The sequence below is a fragment of the Larus michahellis genome, chromosome 1 (assembly GCF_964199755.1).
Source record: "Larus michahellis chromosome 1, bLarMic1.1, whole genome shotgun sequence".
In the NCBI taxonomy this organism is placed as follows: Eukaryota; Metazoa; Chordata; class Aves; order Charadriiformes; family Laridae; genus Larus; species Larus michahellis.
The window spans coordinates 5,214,011-5,227,778 of NC_133896.1; the positions used below are offsets into that span (position 1 = coordinate 5,214,011).

At 47.2% G+C, this 13,768-nt stretch overlaps 1 protein-coding gene across 1 annotated transcript in view; it reads right to left on the reverse strand.

Moving 5' to 3' along the window:
• Window positions 1–7,237, reverse strand: part of ITIH5 (inter-alpha-trypsin inhibitor heavy chain 5) — a 49,987-nt gene extending 42,750 nt beyond the window's left edge. Inside the window, exons 1-2 of the mRNA XM_074573221.1 lie at window positions 6,988–7,237; window positions 2,541–2,585 (exon numbers count right to left, since the gene is read on the reverse strand). Coding sequence (XP_074429322.1) covers window positions 2,541–2,585; window positions 6,988–7,107 — 165 coding nt within the window. The 5' untranslated portion in view covers window positions 7,108–7,237. The remainder of the gene's footprint in view (window positions 1–2,540; window positions 2,586–6,987) is intronic.
• Between the last annotated feature and the right edge of the window lie 6,531 nt (window positions 7,238–13,768).

Consider the following 13,768-nt stretch of genomic DNA (forward strand, 5'->3'; position numbering starts at 1 on the left):
CTTGGAAAGACTCTGATAAAGGTGTCTCAACTGAACCTAATCATGATAGATATCTTTAACAGGTGGAGAATGTGTGATATGCTCTGTGTCCGTGAACATCCTACTTAGCACAGGCTCAGCTCATATGGACCATAATGGCAAGAAATGAGCATTTTTAAGGTGTGATTTGTCTCCCTGATTTCAGACAGCTCAGTGAGATGGATCTAGACTAGAGCATATCTGCTCAGATCTGATGTCCCCTCCTTAGGCCACTAGTGGCTTTTACTCAATTGCTATTGATTAGAACAAGACCCTGCTGCTCTTAGAACTTTCCCTGATACATAGGCATGGCTTTCCAGTCTCATTATCCTGAAGAAGGAGAGGATGGGAACTTTTGATCTGAAGTAGCATTGTAGGGATGTTTCCAGATATAATGAGCTGATGTTTTTTTATTCAGTCTTCAATACTGACAATCACCTGTGGCACAGTAAGAGATATAGAAGCTTTAATAACAGAAGGGAAAGAGAGAATCTGAAACTACAGCAAATCCTTTGGTTCCAGATCTTCTGTATCCACTCCCATGTTTTGCATTTCATCATAAGCTGTGGGTTCAAACATAGTTGACAGCTCAACAGCAAAAGAGGATCAAGCCCGTTGCCTTTTATTTGAGATACAAGTGGTTCTGCAGTGACATGTCTGACACTGAGACTAACACTGTGAATGCAGTGATGGATTCGAGTGAAGTCAGAAAGTCTTTAGAATATGACAGAGGACATGGACTTGTTATGACATGAATGTAATAATGGTTGTACTGGGTGAGAACAAAAGTGATTCTAACCCTGTAGCCCATCACTGGCAGAGATCCATAGTACATGCTTAGAAAAGAGTGTAAAATCAGTCCAACCTGCACTGATACTACCCAGAAATATTCTCTCAGTTTTCAGTGATTTGTGGCTGAAGGAACTCCTGAACCAAGGGTGGTATTTTTGTGTTTAGTAAACCTCTGTGGATTTTTCTTCTGTGACTTTACACAGCTGCTTTTTTGGATCCATGTAAACTTTTTGCATCCACAACATCTTGTAGCAAGCAGTTCCACAGCTTAATATTTTATATGAAGAACCACATCACTTAGGGTTTTTTTGATGAATCTACTCTTTTCTGGCTTCAACTGATCTCTGTCATATCAACTGAACAAGCTCCAGCTCTGATACTCTCACAGACTGAGGAATGGCAAAACCAAATGAAAACGAGATGTTCAACACCTCTCCCTCTTCCTGGAGGAAGGAAAACACTGAACAAGGGCATCACATCCAAATGAGGATGAAAGAACTGATTCATCTTCCCATCCCTGGAAGGGATCTGCCATTCCTTGTATAGAGAAAATGTAAATGGCTGGGGGCAGAGGCGGTTTCCAAACAGGTTGCTGGGTCGGGCTTGGCGGGCAGCCCAAGTTCCAGTCTGCAATTCTTGTGCATTCCCTGGAGCTCTTGCACAATCCACCAGCGCCTGATGCCCTGGCTTACAGCTGCACAAACGCCTGTTTGTTTTCTCCACGTTTTATTAAGGCCTTCAAGAAGATGAGAAGCAGCACAAAGGAAAAAACAAAACAAACCATTTGTTTAATATTATTATTGCTGTGATTTATTATCCCTATTAAAAATAAAGCCAGGGAATGCCAAGGCGGCAGATTAGCACACTGCTCTGAGGCAGGTTGGCTGGGTGTTTTATGAAGGTGTCCTGCTTATTATGATGAACTAGGAGCTGGAATTTTCTTGCCAAACAAATGATTTTATGCTTGTTTACATCAAATGTTTGGAAAGACAGAAGAGAGGGGAAGATAAATGAAATACACTCCATGCTTTTTACCTTTATCAGTAGCTTTCATCAAAACAAATTGACTGTATCTCAGATTAGAAGTAATAAACTGGTAATAAGAGCATGAGCTGCCCTCCTCTAGGCTGCTGATTCAAATCTGTCAGAGATCAAAACGACCAGAAGCTATTACCACTGCTGCTCAGTGTGTGAAATGAGTTCCTTCGGTTCTCAACTCCATACCTCAGAAAAGCCAGAAAAAATAACTGGCCGTGAACAGCAATTTCACTGGCTGCCTCTTTAGCCAAACAGCCGGCCCTCACAGATTTGCTGTACCTCTCACAGCTGCAGGTTTACATCTTAAAGCTTAGGTTCCCGTGCTGAAAGAGCAATATTGGCTTCCTTGGTGTCTTTCTTTCTCCAGTAAATTTTGGCCTCTGCATCAACGAAGAACAACAGAGATTTTCAGATTTGAAAGCAAACTCTCCCTTTCTCTTCAAATTCAGTGAGATTTCATCAGGCTTATGTTCACTGTTCTCACTCCAAATGTGGGGCTGAGAAGATGGATTGGGAAGTATTAGAAGAACCTGTACCTGTTGCATTGATCAAAATGAAGATTTTTTTTTACCTCGAATCTCACCCTACTATCACCCACTGACGCAGATTATTTCTGGGCACAGGCATGCACACACGCGTATATACACGTAAAGCAAGTGTAATTCCCATGAGGTAAAATGTGTGATACGTACCAGCCTCTGCAAAAATTTGGCCTGTCTTGGGACACGGCGTGCAACCTGCAAAGAGTTAAGGGAGTTAACGGAGTCTAGTCAGCTTACAGAAGACATGTCACCTGTTTAAATCCCGACACGGGTTTGAGCAACTGATCACCCATGGCCAGGTTCAAATGTTCCGCTGGTTAAAATTAAAACCTAAATCTCTTCTATATTAACAGACCCACTGATCAAAGCTCAGCAGTGGAATGCAGCTCTCGCAAGCAAGGAGGTACTGTGTGATTTGCAAATGTGACTTGTCAAGAGACCCTCTATATGAAGACAGCAACCTCAGCCTTTAGCCCTAGCCCTGGATGCTATTGCTTGGCCCGGGAAGTGTATTCCCTAATAGCTTCCCATGGAGTCTCACAAAGGCTCTGTGTCACTGTTTTTGCCCCATTGCATGGTATAGGGCACATGATGAGAAAGGCTGCTAAATGGTCCACAATGCTCATCAAACACCATGCAAGACCCATCTGCTTTCTCAGGCAAGTAAAAGCCAAAGCCTATTCCCCAGTTGTGGTCTTCTTCTGTCCAAGAGCACTCAGGACTCATCATGAGTTACAGATGCTGGGCAGGGAAAGGGCTGACCCCACAGGCCCAGTCATAGAATCATAGAATCGCCTAGGTTGGAAGGGACCTTTCAGATGATCTAGTCACCTGAGGCTGTCCTCAGCCCAGCACCATGTGGCTGCTTCGAGCTCAAGCAGCCACCAGGTTAACACCTAGCACCCATCTGATGGGGCTTAGCAAGCATAACCCAATCTGCTGCATGTGGACCTGCTCCAAGGGAGGACTTTATTGATATTACCTCAACAGCAGATCTGTTGCTGAATAACTCTCCACAGGTACTGTGAGAGAAAAGCACTAGTTATGTGCAAAAAGGGAATAAAGATATTTAAACTCAGCCACAGATTTTATTATGAAATTAAGTACTTCACCTATGACAATGCAATCATACTCATTGCATTGCCCTTCACAACAACTCCTCTGGCTGCACATGCTGTAAGTCTCAGCTTAGCAACATCTCCAAATGAAATCCCTCCCCAAAACAAAGAGTACAAGTCTCTTGTCAATGAAGGAAGCCAAGCGACTTCTTAAAATGTCGGTGAAACTCCAGAGAGCAGAGGAATGCAATGATATTTTTTTACCTGATTTGCCCTTTCTGTTGATTTACACTGAAATAACAGCACTCCTTGCCAAAGAGATGATTTTATGTCTGTTTATATCATGTATTGAAAAGCTCAGGAAAGCCCAATGGAGAAATTAAACAGTCTCCTCTGCTAGAATCTTTATCATTTCCTTCTGCATTATTGTCGCCAACATTTTGTAAAATTAGAACCAAGGAAAAACAGCTACCTTGGAAAATTCTCAATGGCGAGGGGAGAGGAGAGGGGAGAGGAGAGGAGAGGAGAGGAGAGGAGAGGAGAGGAGAGGAGAGGAGAGGAGAGGAGAGGAGAGGAGAGGAGAGGAGAGGAGAGGAGAGGAGAGGAGAGGAGAGGAGAGGAGAGGAGAGGAGAGGAGAGGAGAGGAGAGGAGAGGAGAGGAGAGGAGAGGAGAGGAGAGGAGAGGAGAGGAGAGGAGAGGAGAGGAGAGGAGAGGAGGATTCTCTGCAGTTTAAATTTTGGAAGAAACTCTCTATCTGACTGTGTTATCTCAGGCAAGTAAAGCACCTCAGGAGCCTGCTGCAAGAGCTTACAGTTTCCAACACTGTAGGTTCTTCAGAACAAGCCCGACAAATGTCTGTGAAGTTGGTTCTGCTTGAAGCAGAGGCAGGGATGAGAGATCAGTGCTCCTTGGTACTTTTTGTACTAAAGGATTACTTTTTGAAACAAATCCGTCCATCGTCCTCTATGGAACGGTCACAATGGTTTTTACTGACTAATTGTCGAAAACTGGAAATTTAGTTACTGGTTTTACTTTTCCCCATCACACCCATTTTGTTTGCTTGCTTATTTGCATAAGAAGGCTTTGTATGACTTGGCTTCTTCAAAAAATACCTTCTGAAGTCTTGACGATAACCAGTAGACATCAGTGAGGAACTAAAGATCACTAGATAACAGTATTGCGTTTGCTAGGACTTCATGACTGCTGCCAAAGGACTGCTACAGGTTTATCAGAGAATCATAGAATGGTTTAGGTTGGAAGGAACCTTGAAGATCACCTTGTTCCGACCCCCCTGCCCTGGGCAGGGACACCTTCCACTAGACCAGGTTGCTCAAAGCTCCATCCAGCCTGGCCTTGAACACCTCCAGGGATGGGGCATCCACAGCTTCTCTGGGCAACCGGGGCCAGTGCCACACCACCCTCAGAGTGAAAAGTTTCTTCCTAATAGCAAATCTAAATCTCCCCTCTTCCAGTTTAAAGCCATTATCCCTTATCCTATCACTACATGCCCTTAAAAAAAGTCCCTCTTCATCTTTCTTGTAGGTCCCCTTCAGATACTGGAGCTGCTATAAGGTCTCCCCAGAGCTTTCTCTTCTCCTTCTTATGATACTGATCAGTCCATCGGAGTGTTTTGAACCATCCAGCTTCACTAGCATCATCTAATGAAACGATTTCCAAGTTCCCATCAACCTTTAAGTCCTTCCAAAGCACTCATTAGAGCCCAATAATGGCTAGTAATGACCCCATAGCTGTTGCCATCTGCTAGTCTTAGCGTGGTATACAGAGAATAAGCTGGGCAGCGGCAACCCAACGACCTGAAAAGAGCTGTCCAGAAAAACAACCTCTAGTGCAATGGTAATAACTAGCAACCTTCCCAAATAGCTTAGCAGAGCGGTCAATCATTGGATAACTCAACGTGTAATCCACGCTCGTTGCAAATACCACCATCCTGCAAAGACCTGTGTCTGTACTTGCCCTTGTGGGTGGAAGATCCTCCCAGGGTGTTACAGTTAAACACAACCCTCTACACTCTCCTGAATCTGTTAGAGAGATTTATCACAGTATCTTGATCTGGGGAAGCACCTGCCTGTTCTTAACCTGGATCATGTGTTCAGTGAGGATGGACAGATGTCCTCTTCTAGATCTGGCTGTCCCAGGGGACTAGGTCACCGCCTCTGTTTATACATCACTGCTTTTCTGTTGGAAGTTACTGCTGCTACTGATCTGCCAGCAACACAGCTCCTGTGAAAACACCCTCATTTGCCTCAAGCAAGATCAACCTGGTTATTTCAGCACTGTGAGCCAGTTGCTTGAGCTTTGCAACTTATTTTTCCCCCTAAAGCAGGCGAGTGAATGTTCCCAGATATCTTACCACTGGCAGAACAGTGGTGCAGATATTCTCTCCCACTTGGTCAGGTGCGTCTGCAAGACAACGTTGCTTTGCAGCTGAATTTCCCATCAAGGAATATGTGTTCACAGAAATCAAGATTGACAACAAAGTTGCTGACCTCCTCATAGCGGAGAGACATGGGCACTTCTGGAGAGACAGAGGTTCTTCCCATTCTAGGTGGGATGAGAGACTGAATGACCAGTTCTGTGATGGGTACAGATACATATGAAGAGTCTCACTCTTCCCACTTACTGTATGGCAGAAGATGCCAAATACAGGCATACACTGACATTTTAGACACGCTAGGGTATCCCACCTGGCCTCCAGTAAGACACAAGTCTTCCATAAGTCCTGCATTGTATCTGCCAGTCCCACATGGGTGTCTCAGATATTACAGATCCTCTCAGATCTCATCAAATTTAAATAACTGATTGATGCCTAAGTGACCCAAAGTCACCCAGGGTATCTATTATGGACCTGAAGGATATGAGCACGGATCTGAAGCTCAACCTTTTAAATCACAGCCTCACAAACCATCACCCAAACTTTCTTGCTAACTTGCAAAACATTCATTGCCCTTTCAGCCCTATTTCCCCAGAAAATCCGAAGCCGTACAATGACACAACATAACAGCCCTCACTTGCAGAATATTTTTTTTTTTTCTCCTCTGGTCAAGAAGCATTTTACAAGCTGAAAATTAGGTGGCTCGTTTCATCCAGCAGGAGTTAAAAATCAAGACTGAGACCATAGGCAGAAAAACTTTCCCCTGAGCCTGAAATACTCTGAATTACTCAGCCTGGCACGTGGCCAGGACGCTGCGTTAACTCCCTTGTCCCTGCGAAATGCCTCGTTAGCACAGCTACGGGGATGTCAGCTTTGGACCCGTCCCCTGGTAGTAGCACCCATCCCGGGGGGGTGCCGGTGGTCTCCTGGCTTAGCACCTCCAATAACTGCCTTGCTCATTAGTAGCAGCCTCCCATGGAGCTAAACTGCCACCGCAGCTATGGGCATGCTGCAGGGATCCAGTTTTAGCAGACTGCCCTGCCTGTCAGTACTGATGGTTAAGAGGGGACAAGCCAGCCCCAGCCACCAGGACAAGCCAGCCCCGACCACCAGATGCTCCCAAACAACCACCGCCTTAAAACCTACTTGCTCCATGATGCTGTAGTCTGCCATCAGCTTCTCTTCCAGGTACCTCGCCATCAGCTCCGAGTCGGGCTGGCCCGCCGAGGTGGAGAAGCCCCAGCAGAGCCACAGCCAAAGGATCATGGTGGAGGGGGAGCGCTGGCCGGGGCTCCCTGCCCGGCAGGTGAGAGGAAAGCCCGGCTGCCCGCGGCTGCTGCCTGCGCTGCCGGACTGGCTGCGAGGAGGCTGACAGGAGGCGAGACGACCCACCCTCTTCTCCTCCTTCCCAGCTCAGGACCGGCCCCTTTTCCACTCAGAGCGGCTTCCCGAGCTGCCAGGGGATCCTTGCGGGGTTTCCATCTTGCAGCTACTCCTGTCATCCAGGGGTCCTATGGGTCGCCACGCATAAATCACCACCATGCTCCTCTCAACACTGCCCTCAGCCCGCATCTCGCCGCGTGCGGCAGGGAGGGGTGGTGTTGGAGGTCCCTGAGGTGATGCCATGTGTCGTTCTGGCACCAGCAGCACCCCAGCCCTGTGGTGGCCCTCGGGACTGAGGAGACATTTCCTCCACCTGGCTGGGCACTGGGGCAGGGCCTAAGATGGCCTCTGCCACAGTGTCCACCTGACGGGCTGGTGCCCAGTGCCAGCGGGAGCTGGAAGGAGAGGCTGGGCTGCCAGGGTGTCTCCTCATGGGGTCAGCTATGGCTTATGCCACAGTCTATATGAAAAAGCGTGCTCTCACCTACCCCTCTGGGACAAGCTTCAAGGCTGGGGCTTTACCCAGGAGGGGTAAGACCCACCGGTTTCACTGTCTCTGAAGGGACACCTTCTCCTACACCCTGGTCTGGAGAGCCCTGTGAAAGCTGCCCCGGGGCCCGCCATTCTGGGGCAGGGCAGGGCTCCCTCCACACACTCGCCTTGGCACCCTGTTGGGCGGCCACCTGCTCCCCATCAGCAAAGATGGCCGAGACCCATACTTTCACCCCTCCTTGTTGTCATCTGGACTCCCTTTCTCAGCTGAGCAAAGCTGGGGTGAGCCTCCTGCTCTTCCCTCCCTTTCCCAGAGGCAGAGCCCTTTCCTCCCCGACCAGCCCCGAAAGCTGGATCCCCTCTACTGGGCTTCCAGGGACATTCTCCCAGGCTCGGCTCTGCCAGCTGGCACAGACCGGGCATGGCTCATCCCCAGGAACTCGCATCTGCAGTGCTCACCTAACCCCAAATCATACGCATTTACTACTTCATTTTTTTATGCCAGCAGTAACTTCTTAAATCCAGCAGACGCAAATTTCCTCTCTTTTTGTTCTTTTTTTTTTTTTTTTGCAGGTCCTGGGTGCTGCACACACAAACTTGTATTTTCTTTTTCCTTTCCAACTCTGGGTGGTCAGGAACTGAAGCTGTTTTGCTTCACCTCCAGTCCATGGCAGTGACAGTCTGGTGAGTGGCTCAATGTCTCTCCAGCCTTGCTGGGATATATAAACACACTCTTAGTCCACTGGAGTTTCTCCTTCTGGACAAACACATGTGCCCCCACCTGAAATCATGTGTCCGCTAAAGGCTTGTGTCCTGAGAGCATTATGTCCTCAAAATCTGGTGTGTGTAATGGAGGAGCAGGAAGGTGCATGCTCCCCATACAAAAGGGATGAGGGGAGCTGGAGATGGGGTAAAGAGAAGGGACAGCAAGGTCAACGCGTTTGGAACTCCCCTTTAACAAATTGGTCGCCCAGGCTTGGGCTGTGGCTATACCATGTGTGGCATTGCCAGCAGCAAGGAAGGAATCAAAAGCCTGGCCAGCCCTTTTCCCACTGGGACCACTCCACCACTGGTAGGAACAAGGGCCTTTGGAGTGGCCACATCCCCGATGGGAGATGCAGAGCTGGGCAGCACTGCAGGGGAATGACAAAGGACTTATGTAGCTGGAGAGGAGAAGATGGTGGGAGAAAGCTGGCGGGAGGCTCGGGTGAGATGCTTCAGGCCCCCAGAAGCACCCCAAATGGTGGCTGTGCTGATCTGGTCCCTGCCAAAAGACAGTCAAGGCAATACCCTCAGCTCCTCACCATTTCAAAGGGAGATGGAATCAACAATGCAATTGGGGTTCAAGAAAGACTTCAAAGCAATGGTTCAGGCTGAGACCTGGTTTAAGGACACACAAAAAAATGGTGTGAAGCATTTTTCAGCTGGGTCCACTTTATTCCAGCTTCTATATGTCTTGTCCAGCTCAGACACAGAAGAAGGAGAACACTCCTGAGCTCCAGATGAAGTGGGGTTGCAGCCTCCTGTGCTCTCGCTGCTGGTGTTAGGATGGGCTGCTCCTCAACCTGCTGTGGCCGTGTTTCACTAACTAGGGGCCATGACTGAATAAAAATCTTGCAGCTCTCCAGTGTGTGCTTAGAAATGCTGGAAACTGGCATTTTAAACAATACATATAGGATGTTTTTCCTATTGTTTTGGAAAACCTTGAGGAAACCAAGGTACCTATAAAAGGAAGTCAAAACTACCCTGCTAACCCTAGAGGTATGAGTAATGTCTGGGTAGGATGGGGAGATGTTTGACAGTTTGAAATAACCATTAGGCAGTCAGGAGGCATTTGGAGAAACGTCCACATCTCACCAGCTATTGCTCTTTCCTCCTGATCAGCGCTTTTTTCTACAGGCTCTCGGTTTTTCCCATTGCACAGGGGAGGAGCTGAGGGCCGGAGTAAATCAAAACAGCAAAACAGTGCAAAGATATTGCAATAAAGCTGATTCTAAGCACATACGGTGAAAGGAAGAGATTCAGACCAAAACAGGACCCTAGAGCAGGTACGGGATAGCCAACAGGCATGAAAGAATGAGCTGGGAAAAGCACTGCCCTTCCCAAAGTGATTAGGAGCAGCCAATTCCGCTCACGCTGTCCTCAGCAAGGGCACATAAGGACACAGCATGTAGCTAAATAAGACCGAGGTGTGTTTTAACGTGGTTCAGATGCAGTTAGGCTCAGAGAGTGAAGATTAAGCCTGGGGTCGTGATTGCTCACATTATCCCCTCTTCCCCCTCCTTGGAATCAGGTCTCCTGATTTTGAGGGGAACATGGCAGGCACTGTTCTGGAGATGCCGTTGGAGACTGAGATAAGCAATTACTCAGGTGTGTTCACATTAGACATGTTTGATGCTGACTTTTGCTGGCTTAGCAAGATGAGCAGCTGTTCTTTGGGTGGAAGCTCAGCAAATTAAAATTGCCTGGCACGCCTGCAGCCAGCATGAGCAGAGACATTGGGGAGAGGCATGATCTAACAGCTGAGCTTCCACACACATTTCACCTGGAGCGGATCGTGTTATGTCAAGGAATCTCTCTGTGTTGACATACAAACACATGCACCTTGGTGATGCTTTGCCTTCACACATCTGCATCCCTCCGTTTTTCCATGCAAGGCTCATGGGTAGGACTAGTCTTCTTCATTTTTCACTGTGTGAGTTAAATAAACCCTGTGGGGAATGTTGAAGCTCAAGAAAATGTTGGCACCTTCTAGCTCAAGAGCAGGGGTTTTCCAGACTCCAGACTGAAGCTGAGAGAAAAAGATCAGAGCTGCATTTGGTCAAAACATTGCTGCCATGGCTTCATGGATTCATAAATTAAAGATTTACAGTTCTTTGTAAGTAGGTAGAAGAATGAGACACCAGACACCCACTTCATGCGCAGAGGCACCTACATTAAATGCCCAACTAGAAGTGTCTGAACCGGGAACTAAATCTACCCAAAGCACTAACAAACCGTAGAATTTAGCGGCTTTCAAAGCCCGCAATTTGATCAAGCAATTGGCAAGAGTCCCAAAGTGTTACACAGGCACAGACATAGATAAATGTCCAGAGGTAAAATTTATTACAATGAAGTTCAGGGAATTGCATTAAATATTTTCTTGCAGGTCTTAATCTAATCAATCTCCTCTGAAACATCTAGATAGGACCTAATGGTCTTTTCATAGAATCATAGAATCACAGAATCTTTTAGGTTGGAAAAGACCCTTGGGATCATCGAGTCCAACCATCAACTCCACTCTACAAAGTTCTCCCTTACACCATATCCCTTAACACCACATCCCTTAACACCACATCTAAACGAGTCTTAAACACATCCAGGGATGGTGACTCCACCACCTCCCTGGGCAGCCTATTCCAGCGTCTGACCACTCTTTCCGTGAAGAATTTTTTCCTAATGTCCAGCCTAAACCTACCCTGCTGCAGCTTGAAGCCATTCCCTCTTGTTCTATCGCTAATTACCTGTGAGAAGAGACCAGCACCAGCCTCTCTACAATGTCCTTTCAAGTAGTTGTAGAGAGCAATGAGGTCTCCCCTCAGCCTCCTCTTCCTCAAACTAAACAGTCCCAGCTCCTTCAATCGCTCCTCATAAGATTTATTCTCCAGGCTTTTCACCAGCTTCGTTGCCCTCCTCTGCACTCGCTCCAGCACCTCGATATCTCTCTCATATTGGGGTGCCCAAAACCGGACACAATACTCAAGGTGTGGCCTCACCAGTGCTGAGTACAGGGGGACAATCACCTCCCTCCTTCTGCTGGTCACACTATTTCTAATACAAGCCAGGATGCCATTGGCCCTCTTGGCCACCTGGACACACTGCTGGCTCATGTTCGGCCGCTCGTCAGTTAGAACCCCCAGGTGCTTTTCTGCCAGGCAGCTCTCCAGCCACACTGCCCCAAGCCTGTAGCGATGCATGGGGTTGTTGTGGCCCAAGTGCAGGACCCGGCACTTGGCCTTGTTGAAGCACATACCGTTAGCATTGGCCCATCGGTCCAATCTATCCAAGTCTCTCTGTAGAGCCTCCCCATCCTCATGTAGATCAACACTCCCATTTAGCTTCGTGTCATCTGCAAACTTGCTGATGATACACTCTGTGTCCTTATCAAGGTCATCAATAAAGATGTTAAACAGAAATGGTCCCAACACCGAGCCCTGAGGGACGCCACTTGTGACCGGCCGCCAGCTGGATTTAACTCCATTGACCACCACTCTTTGGGACTGCCCATCCAGCCAGTGCTTGATCCAGCAAGCACTGGGGTCCCCATCACTGCTGATCTCTCCATTGCCATTAGCTCTGCAGACCATAGCCCAGCGGAGCATTTTAGAACTTCAAAATCTGGTATTGTTCTGATTCAGGATGAAAATTTTAAACATGCCCAAACTCTTTGCCAAAGGGATGTCTGAGTCTTTCTGGGGGGATTCGGTGAAACACGCTTTGAAGGCATCATCTGTTCAGACAGGCAGGTTGCCAGGTCCTGATACCTCAAATGGCTCTCTTGAATGGCAGTACAAAGAGATTAAAATTGAAGCAACAAGAAACCATGCTTGGTATGTCCAAATGTAGTTTTCCAGAATGGTTGGTGCGTAGTGCAATGAATGTCAGGGCAGTAGGCACCCCAGGCAAGTGTCTCACCTCGAAGGTAGACCCTGTTCTTACCTGGATCACTGGAAATTTTCAGATAAGAAATTCAGTTTGAGAAGGGGAAACTGACTGCCCCATAAGAGACAGAAATTGTGAGCATTTCTCCCCAGGTGCAAGTCAAGACAATGCAATTCAGTTATTCCAAGGATCAGACTCTGCCCAGGAGTAACTCCAGATGCTTCAGTGAGGACAGTCCATGAAAACTTCCTTCCAGAGGAATCCCAGCCACAGAGAGAGAACTAGACATGAACAGCCCAACAGACACATACCACAAAACATCTTCCTGAGATCCTGTCCTTCTCATGAAATTCTGGGGAAGTTCACCTAACCTAAGAGCAAATGCTAGGGCTCTAAGCATCCTCAGCACTTGCTCCTTACATATATTTTCTGTACCTTCTCCTTGAGATATTTCATCTTTTTGGATTCTTTTGGAGAATATATTTAAGCAGTTCGTGCCATCTAGTGGTCACACTGATTTCCCAATCTTGTTATTTTTACCGAAAAAAATTAAGCCACGTTTGGTGTTTATGAGAGGACCAAAATAAGGTGTTACAAAATGAAAGTTTAAATTAAATTCTGTCCTAAAGGGACCTTTTAATCTCTTCAGAGCAGTAGTGATTAGCTTCCCAGTCCAGGGTCCAAGATACTTCCAGAAGAGCTATTTTAAGCTTTATGTTTCTGATGAGAAAGAACTGGTCACTGTGAGCTGGGTGCGCGTGTGTGAACAGAACTCAGCTTAGATGGAAAATTGAAGCTATAGTAGATACTGTCAACACAGCAAAGACTGGGTGCCCCATGCTCGCTGCTCTTGCAGTCCTGGATAAGCTCTGTTATAGCCATAGCTCCAGCCACACTCATGGAGCTAACTTTAGGGTAGCTAACTTAAATACTGCTAGGACTTCAGGCACACAGCACTGAGCAAAATCCACCAAAGAGGCTGAGTAAACACTGAATCCAAGGTATATCCTTAGATGATTGTCAGTCCCTTGACTACATGATTTAAAGCCAACCTGGATGTTTTACGTACCACAGATCTTTAAGCCAACCTCCTGTTTGAAGCAGAGTGCCTGGGATCTTAATGGTGAGATCCCCATCTACTCAAAAAGCCTACAATGGTGATAAATGCAGAGCAGCTCACTCCAGGAGGTAGGAGACATCTGATGAAGCGTAGATGTCCCCAGACCTGGTGTCCTCCTCTGAGCTCTCTGACTGGACTCCATATATTGTATGTGGCATAAATTAGACCCAGCAAGGGCAAGAATCATCCCATTCTATGGTGCAGCAGGTAATTAAATTGAGTCAGGCACCGTGGGCTGAAAGGGAGACAAAGATGTACAGTAGGGTAATCCCATCCCTCATTATGGTACTT